Source organism: Cyprinodon variegatus, unplaced genomic scaffold (genome assembly GCF_000732505.1).
Source record: "Cyprinodon variegatus isolate N-32 unplaced genomic scaffold, C_variegatus-1.0 Scaffold34, whole genome shotgun sequence".
Lineage (NCBI taxonomy): Eukaryota > Metazoa > Chordata > Actinopteri > Cyprinodontiformes > Cyprinodontidae > Cyprinodon > Cyprinodon variegatus.
Window position 1 is genome coordinate 201074 of NW_015150487.1, and position 16005 is coordinate 217078.

At 37.4% G+C, this 16005-nt stretch overlaps 1 protein-coding gene across 3 annotated transcripts in view; it reads left to right on the forward strand.

The window, feature by feature from the left end:
* Positions 1-16005, forward strand: part of itga7 (integrin subunit alpha 7) — a 42636-nt gene that overhangs the window by 8492 nt on the left and 18139 nt on the right. For all 3 annotated transcript variants that reach the window (XR_001482168.1, XM_015402773.1, XM_015402783.1), the window contains exons 2-3: positions 14358-14485; positions 15881-15960. Coding sequence is in view for 2 of the 3 variants with exons in the window: in XM_015402773.1 (XP_015258259.1) it covers positions 14358-14485; positions 15881-15960 (208 nt within the window). In the remaining variant the exon portion in view is untranslated. The remainder of the gene's footprint in view (positions 1-14357; positions 14486-15880; positions 15961-16005) is intronic.

Consider the following 16005-nt stretch of genomic DNA (forward strand, 5'->3'; position numbering starts at 1 on the left):
AAGTCTTCCCCATGTTTGTGTAGGCTTCAGAACTGGACTGAGAGACCATTTAAAGCCCTTTGTAGGTGTTTTGAGTTAATCAGCTAATTAGTTTGTGACACCAGGTGTCTTCAAAATTTAACCCTTACACAATATTCTAATTTTGTGACACACCGAATTTTCGATTTACATTTGTTGCCACTTCAAATCATCAAAATTAAATGAAATAAACATTTGAATGCATCAGTCTGTGTGCAATGAATAAATATAATGTACAAGTTATACCTTTTGAATGCAATTACTGAAATAAATCAAGTTTTTCAAAATATTCTAATTTACTGGCTTTTACCTGTATATACTATTGTAGAGGGATTTAAGTAATCATCAGTGTCATATATAAAGGTTTTAACACAATTCAAGTATTGGAAAATGAGAAAAAGGGATTTAGCTCCAGTTTTACTACATAATAAGACAAACATCCCAGAGCAACAGCCCAGAGGATGTTTTATCTTTTTTTCTTTTTTCAAATTTAGATTTTTACTTTGTTGCAACATCACAACCCCTGGTATAATTTAATGTCAGTGGTCACAAATTGAGCAGACTTCCTGTAATTTATGTTCTGTTGAACAAACCACATGCATGTATATGAATGTGGCCCAGATGACCTTCTTTACATAGTCATAGCACAAAGGAGAACTTTTACTATGCTAATTAACATTTGAATAGGAAGATTCAAGCTACTTTTTATCCCCAGTTAAGAGTTTACAGTGACCTTTACTTTCATTTTAACTGCACTATTATTTCAGTTAATAGTTGTTGTGCAGCTCTCTCTACTTTTCAGTTGATCCCTGATTAACTGTCCTGCAAAATGTGGGAGCTGTGCTGCTTAAATGCAGGAGCGATCAGAATTATCTACATTCCCTCACAGGCTATTAATGCCCTCTCTAGCTCCCACTTTCTCTCTGTCTATTTAGCATTCTTCCATCCCTCCACAGTGCTGCCTTGGCCTGGACAAAAGCACAGTGGGAAGCAGGGCTGCCTTGATCAGGGCTTTCAAGAATATTGCTTTGTGGACCACTGAGTCCTGAAAGCACAGGGACAATGTGCAGAGTCAGGGGGAAGCATGAAACTTAAATGGAAGAAAAGAAAAAAATGCACAAGTTGAACTGTGTTAAATTGTGTAAAAGAACAGAGGCTCTTTCTATGTGTTTTATACAGAAAACATTAATACTCTGAGTTTATATGAAAATTTTCTGATTTTTTGCTTATATTTTGCTTTTTATTGTCTCAGTTGATTATTGTTTGCTGAGGTTTGGTTCAAGCATGGCGTCCAAACTCTCCTGTTTTTTTCCCCTCTAAATATAATATGATCAGTAAGTGGGGGAGATGTCCAGGGTCGGATGGGAATGGTAGGGTGGTGGTGGGGGGGCTGAAGCTTTGATTAAATCATTGCACAGTTTTCTTATTACATACGTGTGGCTGTACTTGTTTGCTTATACAGCCATTAGACCTGAAGGTGATAATGACGCAGTTTAATCAATCAGCTGAAAGCAGCAGGTCTGCAATCTGATTAAATGGAAGACTAAAAGAAAGTCCCATTGGGAACGGATATTACATAGGAGGTGGGGCTTTTATGTTTGCAATGTGATCTAGGTTCTGATTCTCCACAATAATCTAAAAAATTAATCAGGCTAGCTCAAGTGGTAAGTTACCCATCCTGCAAACAGGAAGCCTGGGTTCGTATCCCTGCTGAGGGGAATGAGCTGGCAATGTTGGTCCTTAGGCAAGGGGGAGTGACGCCCTAGTGGTTAGGGGTTCCAAAGCCTCACTCCCACAGACTGCCACTCTGGGTCCCTGAGTAAGACCCTCAACCCCACACTCCTCCCTGGGTGCCGCACAATGGCAGCCTACTGCTCCCCAAGGGAATGGGTTAAATGCAGAGAGTTAATTTCGTTGCTCTGCAATGTGAAGACAATAAAACGCTGGGGGAAAAAAAAACTGTTCGTTTCAAAAGAATACTTTGAATAAATAGCAATTCAAACAGATGCTTTGTTATAATTTACCTTGCTTTGTTTCAATTACGCTGCGTATATTATTACAGCAGCGTTGGAAGGAAGCAGCTGATCTTCGAATGCATCATCTTCACTAAAAGAGACTGTAGTACAGAAGGAATGAAACAATACATGTATTGTTTTGGCATGTTGACTAGATTTGATTCCTTTCCTTCCAACGTTTCGGCTTTTAAGGGATGGGGTGGTGTACAGCTGCAGTGCTCAACGGACTTCACTGTACTTCATCTGTGCAGTTTATAAAAAAAAAACCTACTTAAAGTCTGTGTCAAAGCGGCAGAGCCACGGTTTTTCAGGGTAGGTCAGTGTGCTGCTTATACTCAGCTCGAGTCTGGGGTGGGAGCTCAGGTCAACTGCAGCTCAGTCAGCCAGCCAGCCAGTTAGTCAAATCTCAGGACTTTCAGTGCAAGAAGGAGCGGGATCTGTCTGCAGGTTGCAAGACAGAGGTGTGTCATGTAGTGGGCATGTCATGTGGTCTTGCAGGCTACAGATGGATACACTTGGGGAAAGGTGCCTATGTATAAGGCCAGTGACTTCATTTTATGATTTCCTCCAAAACACCCCAAGAAAGCGTTGGGTATTTTGAGGACAAATACTTAGATGAGATCTATAATTTTACAAGAACATTTTTGAAAACTCAAAAAACATGACATAAACATGTAACAAATACCCAATCTTAGTTTAACTGATGAACCATAACCCAGCCTAGTGTAGTGAGGAAGTCTGATAAAGACACGTGATATTGAATAGGTCTCTAAATAGGAGTCCATCTGGTGCTAAATAAATGAAATTAAAAAAATGGAAAGAATTGGGATATAGGATAAATAACTATCACAGAACTTTAGCACATTTTTTTTTAACTACAATACATTATAATAAAGAGAATGGTACATTTTAACATTATTAATGTTTGTTTGCTTATATTAGTTTGTTTTTCTCAGTTGATACTGTTTTTGCAAGGCTAGATAAAAATAGATGCACAACCAAAAGAGAGTATTCTTAAAACTAAGAGTGAGTTTGTGGCACCAGATAAGTCAGATACATAGACAGATCAATACATGGATAAGTGGATAAAAATGGAGACAAAGAAAGAAGGTAGAGGACAAGGAGAGGGATGGGGTTTGGCTTTTGTTCTCTTTAGACTTCAGACGTGAGGCCTGGTCATTAATCCATCCATGTCTGAAAATGGATCTTCATTTATTGATCAATGGGGCAGGTGGTGATCTTGGGGGTTGTTAAAGAGTAATATGCAGTGTCGATATGTTTGCCAATGTCCTCAGACAGTACATTTTTTTGTTTAAATTTGTTTTTCCATTGGTAGTGAAAAGCTTTTTTAGATGGAGATAGAGATACTGCAGTTTTTGGGATACTCACAAGCTAATCATTTAGGCAGGAAGTGGAGTCACATCCGTGGGCAGTGAAGCAGTATGTCCCTGAGGAGATTGTGCCCAGACAGACAGCTGTTTCTGTCTCTCAGTTGCAGCTTTTATGTTTTGTCAACCGTTATATCCTCTGTCTACAATGTGGGAAATCTGAGGTGTTAAAGATGTGATGATGCATAGCTTGGTCACTGGATTATCAGCTGTTTGTTTCCCATCAATTGGGAAAAAAAAGTGAATAGCTGGTGTCAGGTGTTATATTTTGTATTCCAAAACAGATCCCTTTTCATTATGAGATGACTCATTTCAGACTACATGGTTTCACAGTGTGTTGTTTTTGGTCAGCTTTTTCAAAACTTTTGGTTGAAGGCACTGGGCCTGGTTTCAGCTAGTATCCAGAATGGACATTAAAACACTGATAAGAAAAGACATTATCAATAATTTAAAACTGATTGATTTTATCATTTACAAGAAGCGCATGGTTGAGGAAGTTATTAAGAAAGCCTATTCTATTTACTGTAATGTTAACTCTGGCAGCTGCTATAGCAGGTCTCCACGTAGTTGAATTGAACTAAATACATGGATCTCTACAGAGCCTCTTTCCCCTCTGAAAATAACAATAACAAAATTTCAAACATGGGTCGACCTGCTAACAGTCTGCATTTGGCTTCCTTCCCATTGGCAAAAAAGGCTTGGTCTAACCCCTCTCTGACAGCTGCGTGGCCTCCATGTTGATGATGTCACAGTGCGACAGAAATCAGGAAAGTAAACAATGGAGAGCAAGATGTAAAGAAGCCAGAGCATAGTAAGGGTTTATTTTTTCACTCTTTTATTTGTCCCAATCTTTCTCACCAGTGCTGCACCATTTTATAGAATGTGAACAGGGTTGTTTTGGCTTGTTAGATTGGACGTGGCTGGGGTGTTGTGTTGCGCTCAATGCTATCACGTAAATTAATGGGTTAACCCCGCTCTGGTGTTCCCACAGCATGCCGATCAGAGCCAAGGTGATTTTGGTGAGCTTCTCCCACTGCCACTAACAGCTGACGGTTCCCTGGTTTAAATGGGTCTTTCAGTCAGTGGGAAAGGGGTACAGGGGAGACCCAGAAGCCATTCAAACCCCAACAGAAAACTGAATTTTCCCAGCTCAGTATGTTAGATGTTGTATGCTAAATATGACATTATGTTGGTATGTTATAAGTGTAGTGGATGATGTTCTTTTTAATTCTGGTGATATGTTTACGTAAGGCCGTCCTACTTGCTCGTCCCCATTTTCACTTACCACTGGTGATTCTGACATAGAAGAAAAAGCTCAAGTCTTCATTTGGAAATAAAGCTTGTATGAGCGATGCAAACAGCAACTTTTAAACAGAGTGTGCACAAGGAGAAATGGGCTCATGCATGGTCTCACACTCATTTAATAGGCGTTCCCTCTCCGGAGCAGGTACAGGGTTGTGCATGTGCATTTTTTTTTTTAGGTGGAGAGGGCTGGACTTTTCAAAAAAATTGCATCTGGAAAACAAATTATTTTCCTGTTTTAAATGCTTAATGTCAGTTTGTACAATGTACTAAATAGTTTTATGTTCACCCATATTAGGCCATTTTCCATGGTTCTAATTTTGCTTGCTACATCCTATTTTATGAGTTAACCATAACTGACCATTCCAGCAGCAGTTGCTCAGCACCAGGATCCATTGGGGTTGAGCAGGGCTGAACTGTGACCTGAACACAGGGTTGGTCTGGCCATTGGGCGTACAGGGCATACAGGGCATATGCTGAGTGGGCCGAGGCCAATATGTGGGCAAGCCCAAGACTGTCATAATGTCATCAAAAGGTTTTTATGTTATAATCTGCCATGCTGGACTTATTGGTTCTGTTTAAGTTTACATTTTTGGTTCTCAGTTATGCTTTAATCTATGTTATTGTGTGTTATTGTCAAGATTTGTATCATTTTTGAATTCTTAGTTTTACTCTTATTCGTTATTTCTTTCAGTTATCTCCTTTTCTGCATTTTATATGTTCCTTGGTCTAGTATTAGTTATAGTTCTTTCTCTTATCTTTAGGTTATTTTTTTGCATGGCTTCATAGTTATCTTAAGTAATCTTCAGTCCCTTCCCTTATCCTCTAGTTTTCCCCTTGGTCATTCTTTATTTTCTTGTCATTGGTCTTATTTCCCTTTTGCTTTATTTGAATTCTTTTCTAGTTTTATTTAAGTCCTGCTTATACTTTTCTTTCCCTCTCCTTTCCGCTTTGCTTATTCTTTGTTGCCATTCCAACCCAGGTTTAAAGCCTTGCAGGGCAGCGTAAAGCCAGCTTCTCTCATTAAGCCATAAAAAAGACAAATATTATAACAAACCGTAAGTTCAAGTGTTTCATAAAATATATAAATCAGGAAATTGTCTATATACCAAACTGAACGATTTTTGTTCTCTACTTCAAAAAACTTTAGATTGTCAAAATAGAAAAATTTTCTATTTTTAAAATATTTTTCATTAAAAAATTATATGTATAACATGGATGCATAAAAACCTATTTCAGTATTCTGTTTAAAGTAACAGATTATAATTTAAAATGTCTCTTGACCTTTACTGATTGTTGATTTTTCTTTATTTGGACTCTGCTGATTTTTAATTGCTTACCCCTGCTGTATACCACAGTTAATTCGCTAAATCGTCACAAGCAACCAGCAAGGCTAACCCTTGGCAAAATAAAGATGTGTAGGTTTTTCTGTGCATCATAGATGTATATCAATATTTAGTGGGAGCTCAATGAGGCAATGATGAATAAAAATTTGTTTTTCAAAGTAGAGGAGCAAATAACAAGCCAAACATTTTACAGCATATTGTGGCAGTGCATGGAAAAGCTAAATAGGAAACTGTTGCATAAATATGGGAAACAGGATTTACAAATTTAAATTTAACATCCTGGGAATTATGAATAACATCACTTCGAAAAATAACTTTTATCAAGGTAATTTCACGTTTAATTCAGTTAAATTGTTTCTGTTTGGGTCAAGGAAAATAACCTTTGCAATCCCATATTTATCCAAAAAACGCAAAACTTTTTTGAATAAGGAGCGTGTGGCTGTTTCTGTAAAAATTTTGAGTCTGAAACTTAACTGTGTTTCGTGCATCACACAAAAATGTGTTCTTAGATTCAACTTTCACACAGACATGGAAAAGTCTAAATAAGTCATTGTCAAATGAGCTGATTCATGGAGCTATGTTCATTTTGAATGAATATTGAAGCAAAGTTTACAGTTACTGTATTCTTCTATTATTCCCATGGTTGCAAAGGCTTTCGGCTGCATGTGTGTGTCCAGTCCAGGTCAAGGGTCATGCTCTTGTTTCCAGATAACAACAGAAAGTCTAAAGTACCTCTTGGTCCCATGCTGTTTAGAGACATACAGAGGGGCAGATTCACACTACATTGGCATTGACAGATGGTAATCATTTGAGCACATAATAGGAGGGAGCAGCAGCTAAAATCATGAAACTAACTTTTATAGGAGTTAAGGGTTGGTTTGATTTGGCTTTAGTGGGATTTACATCCACTTAAAAACCCACAGTTTCTACATTCCAACAAAAGGCTTGGTTTACTCATGAGAAACAAGCAATAAAAATATTTTGTTTGACGCATTTCCAGATTTCTTTTTCACAGGAACCCCCACCCCCGATATTAAAGTTATGCCTTTTCATAAGCTAACACAGAAGCTTTGGATTCTGCCAAGAACAGGAAACAACCTCTTGAAATGTTTGTGTGTCTTAAAGTGAAATAAATGCTCTGGCTATTAATGACTGGTGGCTTCAATAAAAGCTGATAAAGACTGTTGTTTGTTTAGCTGCAGGGCTGTTTGAGCTCTAATCCAATGAGACAGATTTTATAAACAAAAACCCAAAGAGTGGAAGTTTTTATAGATGAGAATGTGATTTTGCAAAGACACAGACTCTATTTTAATAAATATATCATTAAAATATATTTAAAAGGTGACTATTTTGTGAGATTACACTATCAGTCTTGTCTGTAGAAATAGGGAATATACGTAAGTCTATATATATTTGTTGCTGATCTCAGTGCCTCCTTGAAGTGCTGGTACTAAGACATGATGGGGGTTAGTGTCTGTATCTGTTAGGGAGGAAAAAAGAGGGTGTTCTTGGGGGAGGGGAATTTGGAACTGTCAGGAAAAAGTGTTGGGGTCACTGCACATGCTCCACTCAGTGAACACATCTGTGTGATGAGCCCAGCATAATGGACCTTGGTGTTGTTTTTGTGGTGATCAACTATGAAAACAAAGAAGACTACTGCAGAGATAGAGCAGGGGTTAGAAATCACAAATCAAAGCACAGGCCAAGGAATGGAGGTTACTGAAGTTGACCAAAACTGTGTATTTTAATAGAGCAACAAAGGGGTAAACTATTAAACAGTGAGATAGACAGCCATCTTTGGTGTTATAGTGAGGGATTTCTGTTGAGTCAACACCACAATGCAGGCACATATCTTTAGTCACCACATGCTTATCTAGGTATGGTGCATCCTGAAAATACAATATATCTATGCAACCAGCTGGATTCCCTTAGATGGTAAACTTTTAACCAATCTGTGTGTTTTGAGTGAGTGAAAGATAAATTTAACTGAATTGAATTAAGTTTGTGTTATGCTTTCTTTTTTATATCGTAGTTTTAGGGTAGATCTGAATGGTGTGGCACCTTACATGTTTATTTTGCAAATAAAAACACCTATTGGTATTTTGTAACTGTTTTGCATGTATTCTGGAATTTCTCTGTCAGACTTAGCTCGGGTTGTTACCAGTTTCTCCTTTTTTTTTCTTTTTTTTTAGATCTGACAGTTAAGATTTTTGGTATTTTTTTTTTCTTCAGTACTTATATATATAGATCCCAAGGTTTTGAAGAAGTGATTGAAAAATCCAAATGCATTGGTTTGGTGGTCTGCCTCAATACTTTTTTGCAATGTAGTGTTTGCAAGAACAGTGTAGAATATTTTCAAAAACATAGCTACTTTTTGCTGTACTTTACATCAAAATGACTCAATGATATTAGAACACATATCTTCAAATTAAAACAGAAACGCATTTTTACAAAAAAGTCTCACTTTAACATAAACTGTGTGTGTGCGTTTCGCTTTGATATTACCTCGCTAAAGAAAACATACATCTCCCAACCAAACATAGCAGTGAATAAAGTTCTGAATTCATAATGGACCCACCATTTGTAGCTTAGCAACGCTGCTGCCAGCATGCTCAGGGTCTCCAGCTGAGTGGAAGTTTTCTCTGAATTTATTAAAAAGTTATAAACATTGCATTTCAGAATTGACATTGAATGAGCTGCTACTGGCAAGTATAATGATTTTGCATCTGTAATAAAAGCCAGTATTTGCAGAATGTGATGTTTCAAACAGGACTCTCATGAAACCATAACATTTAAAGTGAGAGTGCATCATGTATGACCCAAATAATGACTCATACTATATTGGTTTTAGATGAATATGCAGCATTTGTCAGGTTTCAATACTCTGTATGGTTTGCTCATAAAAAAAAAATACTCACCAATGTAACTTGAGATAGTCGGATTCATCTCTGATTGAGTCATGTGACCTAGAACACTGCTTTAGGGCAGTCTGAGCTCCTTTTAAATAACAGAGCAAACTAAACTAAAAGTTATTGTTACCCAACAATGCATCCATGTAGGACTTAATCTTGAAAGTGAATGTAGCGTTGCCTTTAAAAATGAATCAACAAGTTTTCAATCTGTCAGTCCAAAGAGGTCAAAACCAAAATGCAGTTTCTAGAGAAAGCGATAACAGCTTGCTATGGTCCTCAGACAAAGGTCAGAAACATTTAGGTACAAGAAACATCTCATTCAAGTTATGTCCGCCAAACCTGTGGAAATTCTTCAACATTTAAAACAAGGTTGATTTTGGTATTTTCCTTTGATCAAATCCCTTCCTGTCCTTAAATAATAAAAAAAAAGCTTAGACATCAAGATGATATTTACTGAGAAAGAATGGTAGAACATCATGAAAATCCTGTAAAATCTATATTTTTGCAGCAATTCTTAACTTTCTTCTCCTAGAACAGTTGCACATATGAAACCTTAAGTGGTTTAACATCACTTTGCCATCAAGTTCATTTTGATCCAACTAAAACTCTAATATGAATTCTGGCTAATCATATAGATGTGTTCAACAGCTCTAGACTTGTTTCAATATGTTTGTAGGACACACAGAGGCACCTGACTTCGAAAAACAGCCCAGATGCAGGTAGCCATACTAGAAGATCTGGGTCCATGCTTCTTTTTTTATGTGATAACTGACACCACCATTATAAAGACCCTTATATTTGCTTCAGAGCCAGACTGCATGAAAAAAAAAAGGGCAGACTATGATACACACCACACACAGTCACCATAGTCCATATAAAATGGATTTAATCAAAATGAAGTTTAATACTGGGGATAATGTTGGGAGAATCTGAGTCAGTACCAGACAATGAGTCAGCTCAGGCTTTGCAAAAGGGCACATGGATGAAAGGATCACTCACATTTCACGCTTTAGGGCAGGTGTTTGTGTCTGTGTCCTGAGCTGCTACCACTTTATTTTGGAAACTCCGATAACTTTAACTGGTATTGAAATTACAACCCAATATACCGTATTGCTAATATAGCTAAAAAAATCTTAGTTTCATGGAAAACTAAGTAAACATAATGTGATAGTCTAGCTTAAAAAGTTTTTATTTGCTTACATCTTTTCTTTAAGGGTGTTTTTTTCTGACACTTAATTGATTTGTTTAAGATGAGCCTCACTTTGTCTATAAAAAGATTTCCCTGCAGAGGGTAGATTGCATATTTTGGTCTAAATCTGTTTTTCCAAAAAAGGAAAATAAAAAATCCACTGGACTTTCTTTCCAAGTTTGAATTTCTTCCCATCTTGGAAGCTTTTTAAATTCAAAGTCATGTAAGAAATAGCGTTTTGAGGCTTTATACAGTGGACCTAAAACAAAGCCTCGTTTTGGCTTAGAAAATATGTAAATTGAAATAGACGAACGGGTCTGCCCCTTTGGAATGGAGGTCGTTTTGTTTCTTTGTTAGCCTGTACTATAAATGTAGCCTGTTGTTTTATAACTTTTTCGGAATGACTATGGTGTGATTGCGTGTTTGAATGGTTGTTTTTTCCTGTTTGTGTCTGTGTTGCCCTGCGATGGACTGGCGACCTGTCCAGGATGTACCCTGCCTCTCACCCTTGGACAGCTGGAGATAGGCACCAGCACCCCTCGCGACCCCAGCAGGGATAAGCGTGATGGAAAATGATTGGATGAATGGATGGAATGACTATGACCAGGATGAATGAGAATCTACACCAGTTTAAATCTGTTACATTTTAAGTGCTGCTTAAGGGAAATACTTAGCTGATTTATTTATAAGAGTAAACAATATAAGTGAATTTTCTATTATCATTATTGTAAGTGGATTCTACCGAGTTTAGACATTTGTAAAGGCTTTTTGTTTTGGTAAAGTTTAGGAAATGGCTTTCTTTGTCAATCCCTTTTTTAAATAAGGGTAACAGAATAGATCACTGGATCTCTGAGAATAATATCCTAAACCTGATCTGCACATGTAGAAGCAAAGAGAGGTATTCCTTTTAAATGTAAACAAAATAAAGGACCTTTTGGAATGTTAAAGTGGATCTTATCATGTTTTTCACTGAAACAATAAATGCCTTTACTGCTTCCCTAAAAAAGGCCATTAACATGGGATTAACCCTTTCCTGGCATTCGTTTTCCCCAGTTTAACCACTGATGATCAAATCCTAACATCATAATTAGGCTTATCTCACATTTAATATCCTTGCTATTGAACACTTTTATCCAAATTTTGGAATTACTCCAGAGGTTAACCCCCTTTAAATTTCCACAAGAGTTTTTATTAACAGGGTGACATAATGTGTAACAGAGGTTTCTCTGTTTGAGGACATGTTTTATAGACATAAGAAGCAAGCAGATGATGAATTCTGTCAATATGCAATACGATCACAAGTTCTAAGTCTTCAAAATCACCATGAGAAACCATTAAAAAAAAAAAGGAGTTATTCTATTCTAAGTGCATATTTATGTTTTTACCGGCCCTGGTTATTCTACACAGCAGATGTTTAGTAACATGAAAGCCAGCTGATTCAGGTCAGTTACAACTTTGACCAATTTCTAGATTTTTCTTCATAGATCCTTGGATTTTCTCTTGGTTTTCAAAGGCTGATCTTGTGGTAAATTGCTTCAACTAGTAAGGTTGGGTGGGAGTTTTTAAAGACCCAAATACAGAGATGAGGAGCAAAGATAAGTTTGAAGATTTCCATAGGCAACTGAGGAAAAATCCAAAAATACTGAAACGAAATGAGGGAGACGTCAGGGAAAAACACACATAAGGAGCCAGGAAACGACGAGAAACAAAATAACAACAAGAAACCAGCACTAAGAGAAGGCAGACTGAGAATTTCAAAAGGCTTGAAAGATCTTAAAATCCTGCATATGCCTGATTGAAGGTGAGTATAAGATCAACATGAATGTGAATGAATAGGCACTGCATAAAAAAATCTTAGTTTCCTTTTACTTTTTTTATTCTTTCTCTGACTTCAATTTTAAACACCTAACTCAGTTTGCTGCAGTAAAGTTTCTCACTAGAGTGTTACTGTAACTGTTTGTTTAATGGCTTAATCAAGGAGTCATTAGTGTAAAGTGCTGCGTGTCCAGAACCTGTAACATTATCAGCAACTCCTCACACCTGGAATGTTCTCCCTGCTGCCCTCTGGGCATCCCCTGCAGGACTAGCAGGTTCTGCAACAGCTTTTTGCCCGCTGCCATCAGACTGTTGAAACTCTAAACCGGACTGTCATTTACATTTTTTATAAACCCTTTATATAGAACACAACTCAATGCATTTTGCACCATATTTATTTATTTTGCACTGCACTCAACCTTTCCATATCAATGCATTTTGCACCATTATGTTTAACCTGGATTCCCTTTCTCTCTTTTTTCTCTACACTATTTACATTCTTGATCACTGCTGCCCTTTACAAATGGTAATGTTCATTTCACTGTTGTAAGCTGTATGCATCAAAATTAAGTTTTTATACACTCTGTCTATGCAAAATGACAATAAAGTTAGTCTAAGTCTAAAGAATATAGTGTTCTCTGACCAATTGTGTTATGTATGGTATCAGAGAACCTAATATTTGTCAGACACACTAAGTTTAACATGTCTATTGAGGATTTGACCAACTGAGCAGGGGCATCTGACAGGACAGGCTGGTTGTAGGCAGGAAACACAGATGAAGGCTGAACAGGCTGCACACTAGGAGGCAGGCAGAGGCAATTTAAAGGTCATGACTAAGTCAGTAGGCATTGAAAACCCAATGAGGGAAGGGTAAGCACAGGAATACAGAAAGGTAGGCAGTGCACACAATCATTGGAACGAAGAAATAGTAAGGGCAGAGCGAGCATAGGAAGCATGCAAGCACTTGGAATGAAGCTCATGCAAGAAACAATACAATCTGGCAGAGACTGACTGTAAGAGGCAGATATTAGTGAGAAGGATAACAGCAGGTAGGAATATGAGTGATTAGGGGAGAGAGACGGGTGTATCAGCACCCTCTTATTAGCAGAATGAAGGAAAAGAACAAAACAGAGGCAGGCTTCATGAAAGAAATCAAGCTTGAACTTATCTAATTCCAGTTATAAGCCAATATCTGTGTGCATCTTTCATTTCTTTCACCATGAAGTGTAGAATGAACAAGCTTTTTGAGTTAAGATCTGAACTAATTACCCACATAAATATAACTTTTCCAACCTTTGACCCTAAATTATCCGAATTATGCTTGAGATTTTAAGAGTTAATAAAAACAGCTAGTATTCCATTTTGTACTTTAGGGCTCCTGTTACAGAACTACCTCTGATTTAAACCTGGCTGTATTATTATTATACCTTTTTTGTAAGCACTTTACATTAACACACCTTTAATGCACTTCAAGTATTTTAAAACGGTGAGGGAATAAGAAGTTAAAAAATTAACCAACAATTCAAGAATAAATTGCTTTACTGAAAACAAAGTTTTTTAGTCCTTTTTAAAAGCCGTATGTGGATTGTTGGGCCTTCAGTGTCATGGAGGGCATTCCTCAGACAAGGAGTTGTGCCTTAGAAAGCTCTGTCTCCCATGGGGGGCAGTCTGGTTGTTGGTTTGGGTGAGTGGAGCAGAGGGAGAGTACTGTTGTTGTGAGGTGTGTGGTTCTATGTGGCGGGTTGGGGCATTTATGTACATGATACATTAGGAAAGGTTTGGTATTTAATGCTTGTGAAGATGTGAAACCAGTGGAAGGAAGAATAAATGTAATTTGCCAATAATTTAACTTAGCTGAAAATCTCAGGCTGCGATCGATTGATGTTCAGCAATTTTTTGTCTTCTGTAATGCTTACCCTTCTCGCTTTCATGCATATTGTTCTGAATTCCCCAATATCTTCAGTCCTTAATTTGTAACACATATGCTGTGGCTGATGGTGCTGTAGGAGAATGAAGCTCAACGCCTGGTTTTTAAATAGCATCCTTTCCTGAATCAGCCATTCCTAATATGGCAGAGTACAAGCACACTGGCCCGAAAATATCATCCACCTCCTCATTGGAAATAAAACTTTTCTGTGCTGATTGTCAAGGTTGGCTTGTGATAGGCGTGTCTATGGTGCAATAAAAGCACATAAAAAAAAACAAAAACAGATTGTACATTTTACTGCACATAAGGAGAGCAGGACCAATCTGTTTTACTTTGCTGTAGATGAAAATAAGAAGACCTAAGATTAGTTGGGTTTGAATAAAGATTACCGTTCTATAAGAAAATGGAATATGCCATAAAACATGAAAAATTCTTCTTTTTTTAGGATCTTGGTGGGAGCACCTCAGGCTGCAGGGCAGGGGCAGCTGAGGGGAAGTCGACCTGGAGCCCTTTTTCGTTGTCCGATCACACCAGAAGAGTACGACTGTGAGAGGGTCGATATCGACGGAGACAGTGAGTTTGAGCGTTTGGCTTAGAAAATTAATCCAATAAATTAATTATTATTACGTGATCTATGGGAATTTTATATGCTTTTATTTTGCCAAAATTAGGAGGTTGTACAAAATTAGTTTTACAGTGGCAGCCTTTCAAAATGGCCCTTCTCAGTCAAACGCCAGGCAAATCAGCCAACTTCCCTCCAACTCCCAGCAAAATCCCCTCCAACTTCCAGCCACTTCAGCGATCCTCTCTTGTATATTTTTTACTCTGACTCCACCTTTCACTGAATTACAGGGTCTGACCTGGAGGTGACACTTCTATTTAGACCTTAATGTCCACAAATCATGACAGGAAGAATATTTGAGCACAAATATTGATATTTAAAAAGGAATCAAAGGGGACCAGCCAAGGGCCCATCAAGGAAAGTAGGAACATTTTGAATGGCTACTACTGTATTATCTGTTGGAATGCAAGTCAAACCTTCTAGTGCTTACCCTCTTAAATGAGCAACAGCTGCTGCAGAAACTGAAAGAAAGCATTTAGTAACCAGCTAACAGTCTGATATACTATTAAATAGATGCAATGCTAATTACTCATATCTTTTTACTCTAAGTTAGAATTTGTGTGCACAAACTTCATGGAAATTGTTGCATTTCCTTTGAGCATGAACACAAAACAACAAAATATGTACCAGAGAACATAATTATTTTTTTTTCTCAGTAAATACAATGCTACATTTGGTATTTCTGATGTTTTCTTAATTTCTGTCTCTGGTTGTATGTGACTACGCTGCTCCTCAGTCTCTGCTGCTAGTGCTCCAATTGTGTTATCTGTATCATGACGCTCCCTGTGCTAAGTTTAAATGGGACTTTTGGCTGCAACAGCAACATTTTGCTCTGATGACTTTGGTTAAGATTAACATACATTGTTTTTACCTGCATATTTCCATTGTTCCCTTCATCTGCGTCTTTTTGATTATTATCATATGAAGTTTTCACATCAGCGGCAGTGAAGATCAATTGCCTGCACATACTGACACAGTCCTAAAGGCAAGACATCTGATGAATTATGTCCAACTCACTGAGACGACTAACAAATCCTTTGTGATTTTTATGTTACAAATATTTGTTGAGGCTCAATGTATTGCAAGGTTGAAATCTAATGTATTTAGTCTTCTTGACTATCATAATAATGTCATATTTGTGGCTGCATGATATCATTAAAAGTACACTTTTGAATAGGAAGCCTTTTTAAATTGCCACCTAATTGCAGCTTAAGATTGATTGAATTCATGTGTGTTTTTGCCAAAAACGGTTTTCGGCTCAGTCTGGGTCCAATAGAAATAAACTTACAGTGTGGAAACCATTAACGTAGACCGATGCTGAAATGTCCTTCTCTGTATTTACTCAGTAAACCTTGACAGAGAGAACAAAGACAATCAATGGTTGGGTGTTTCAGTCAAAAGTCAGGGAATTGGAGGCAAAGTGGTGGTAAGTATTCTACATATTTGTTTAATATAAAGTAACAAAAAGAAA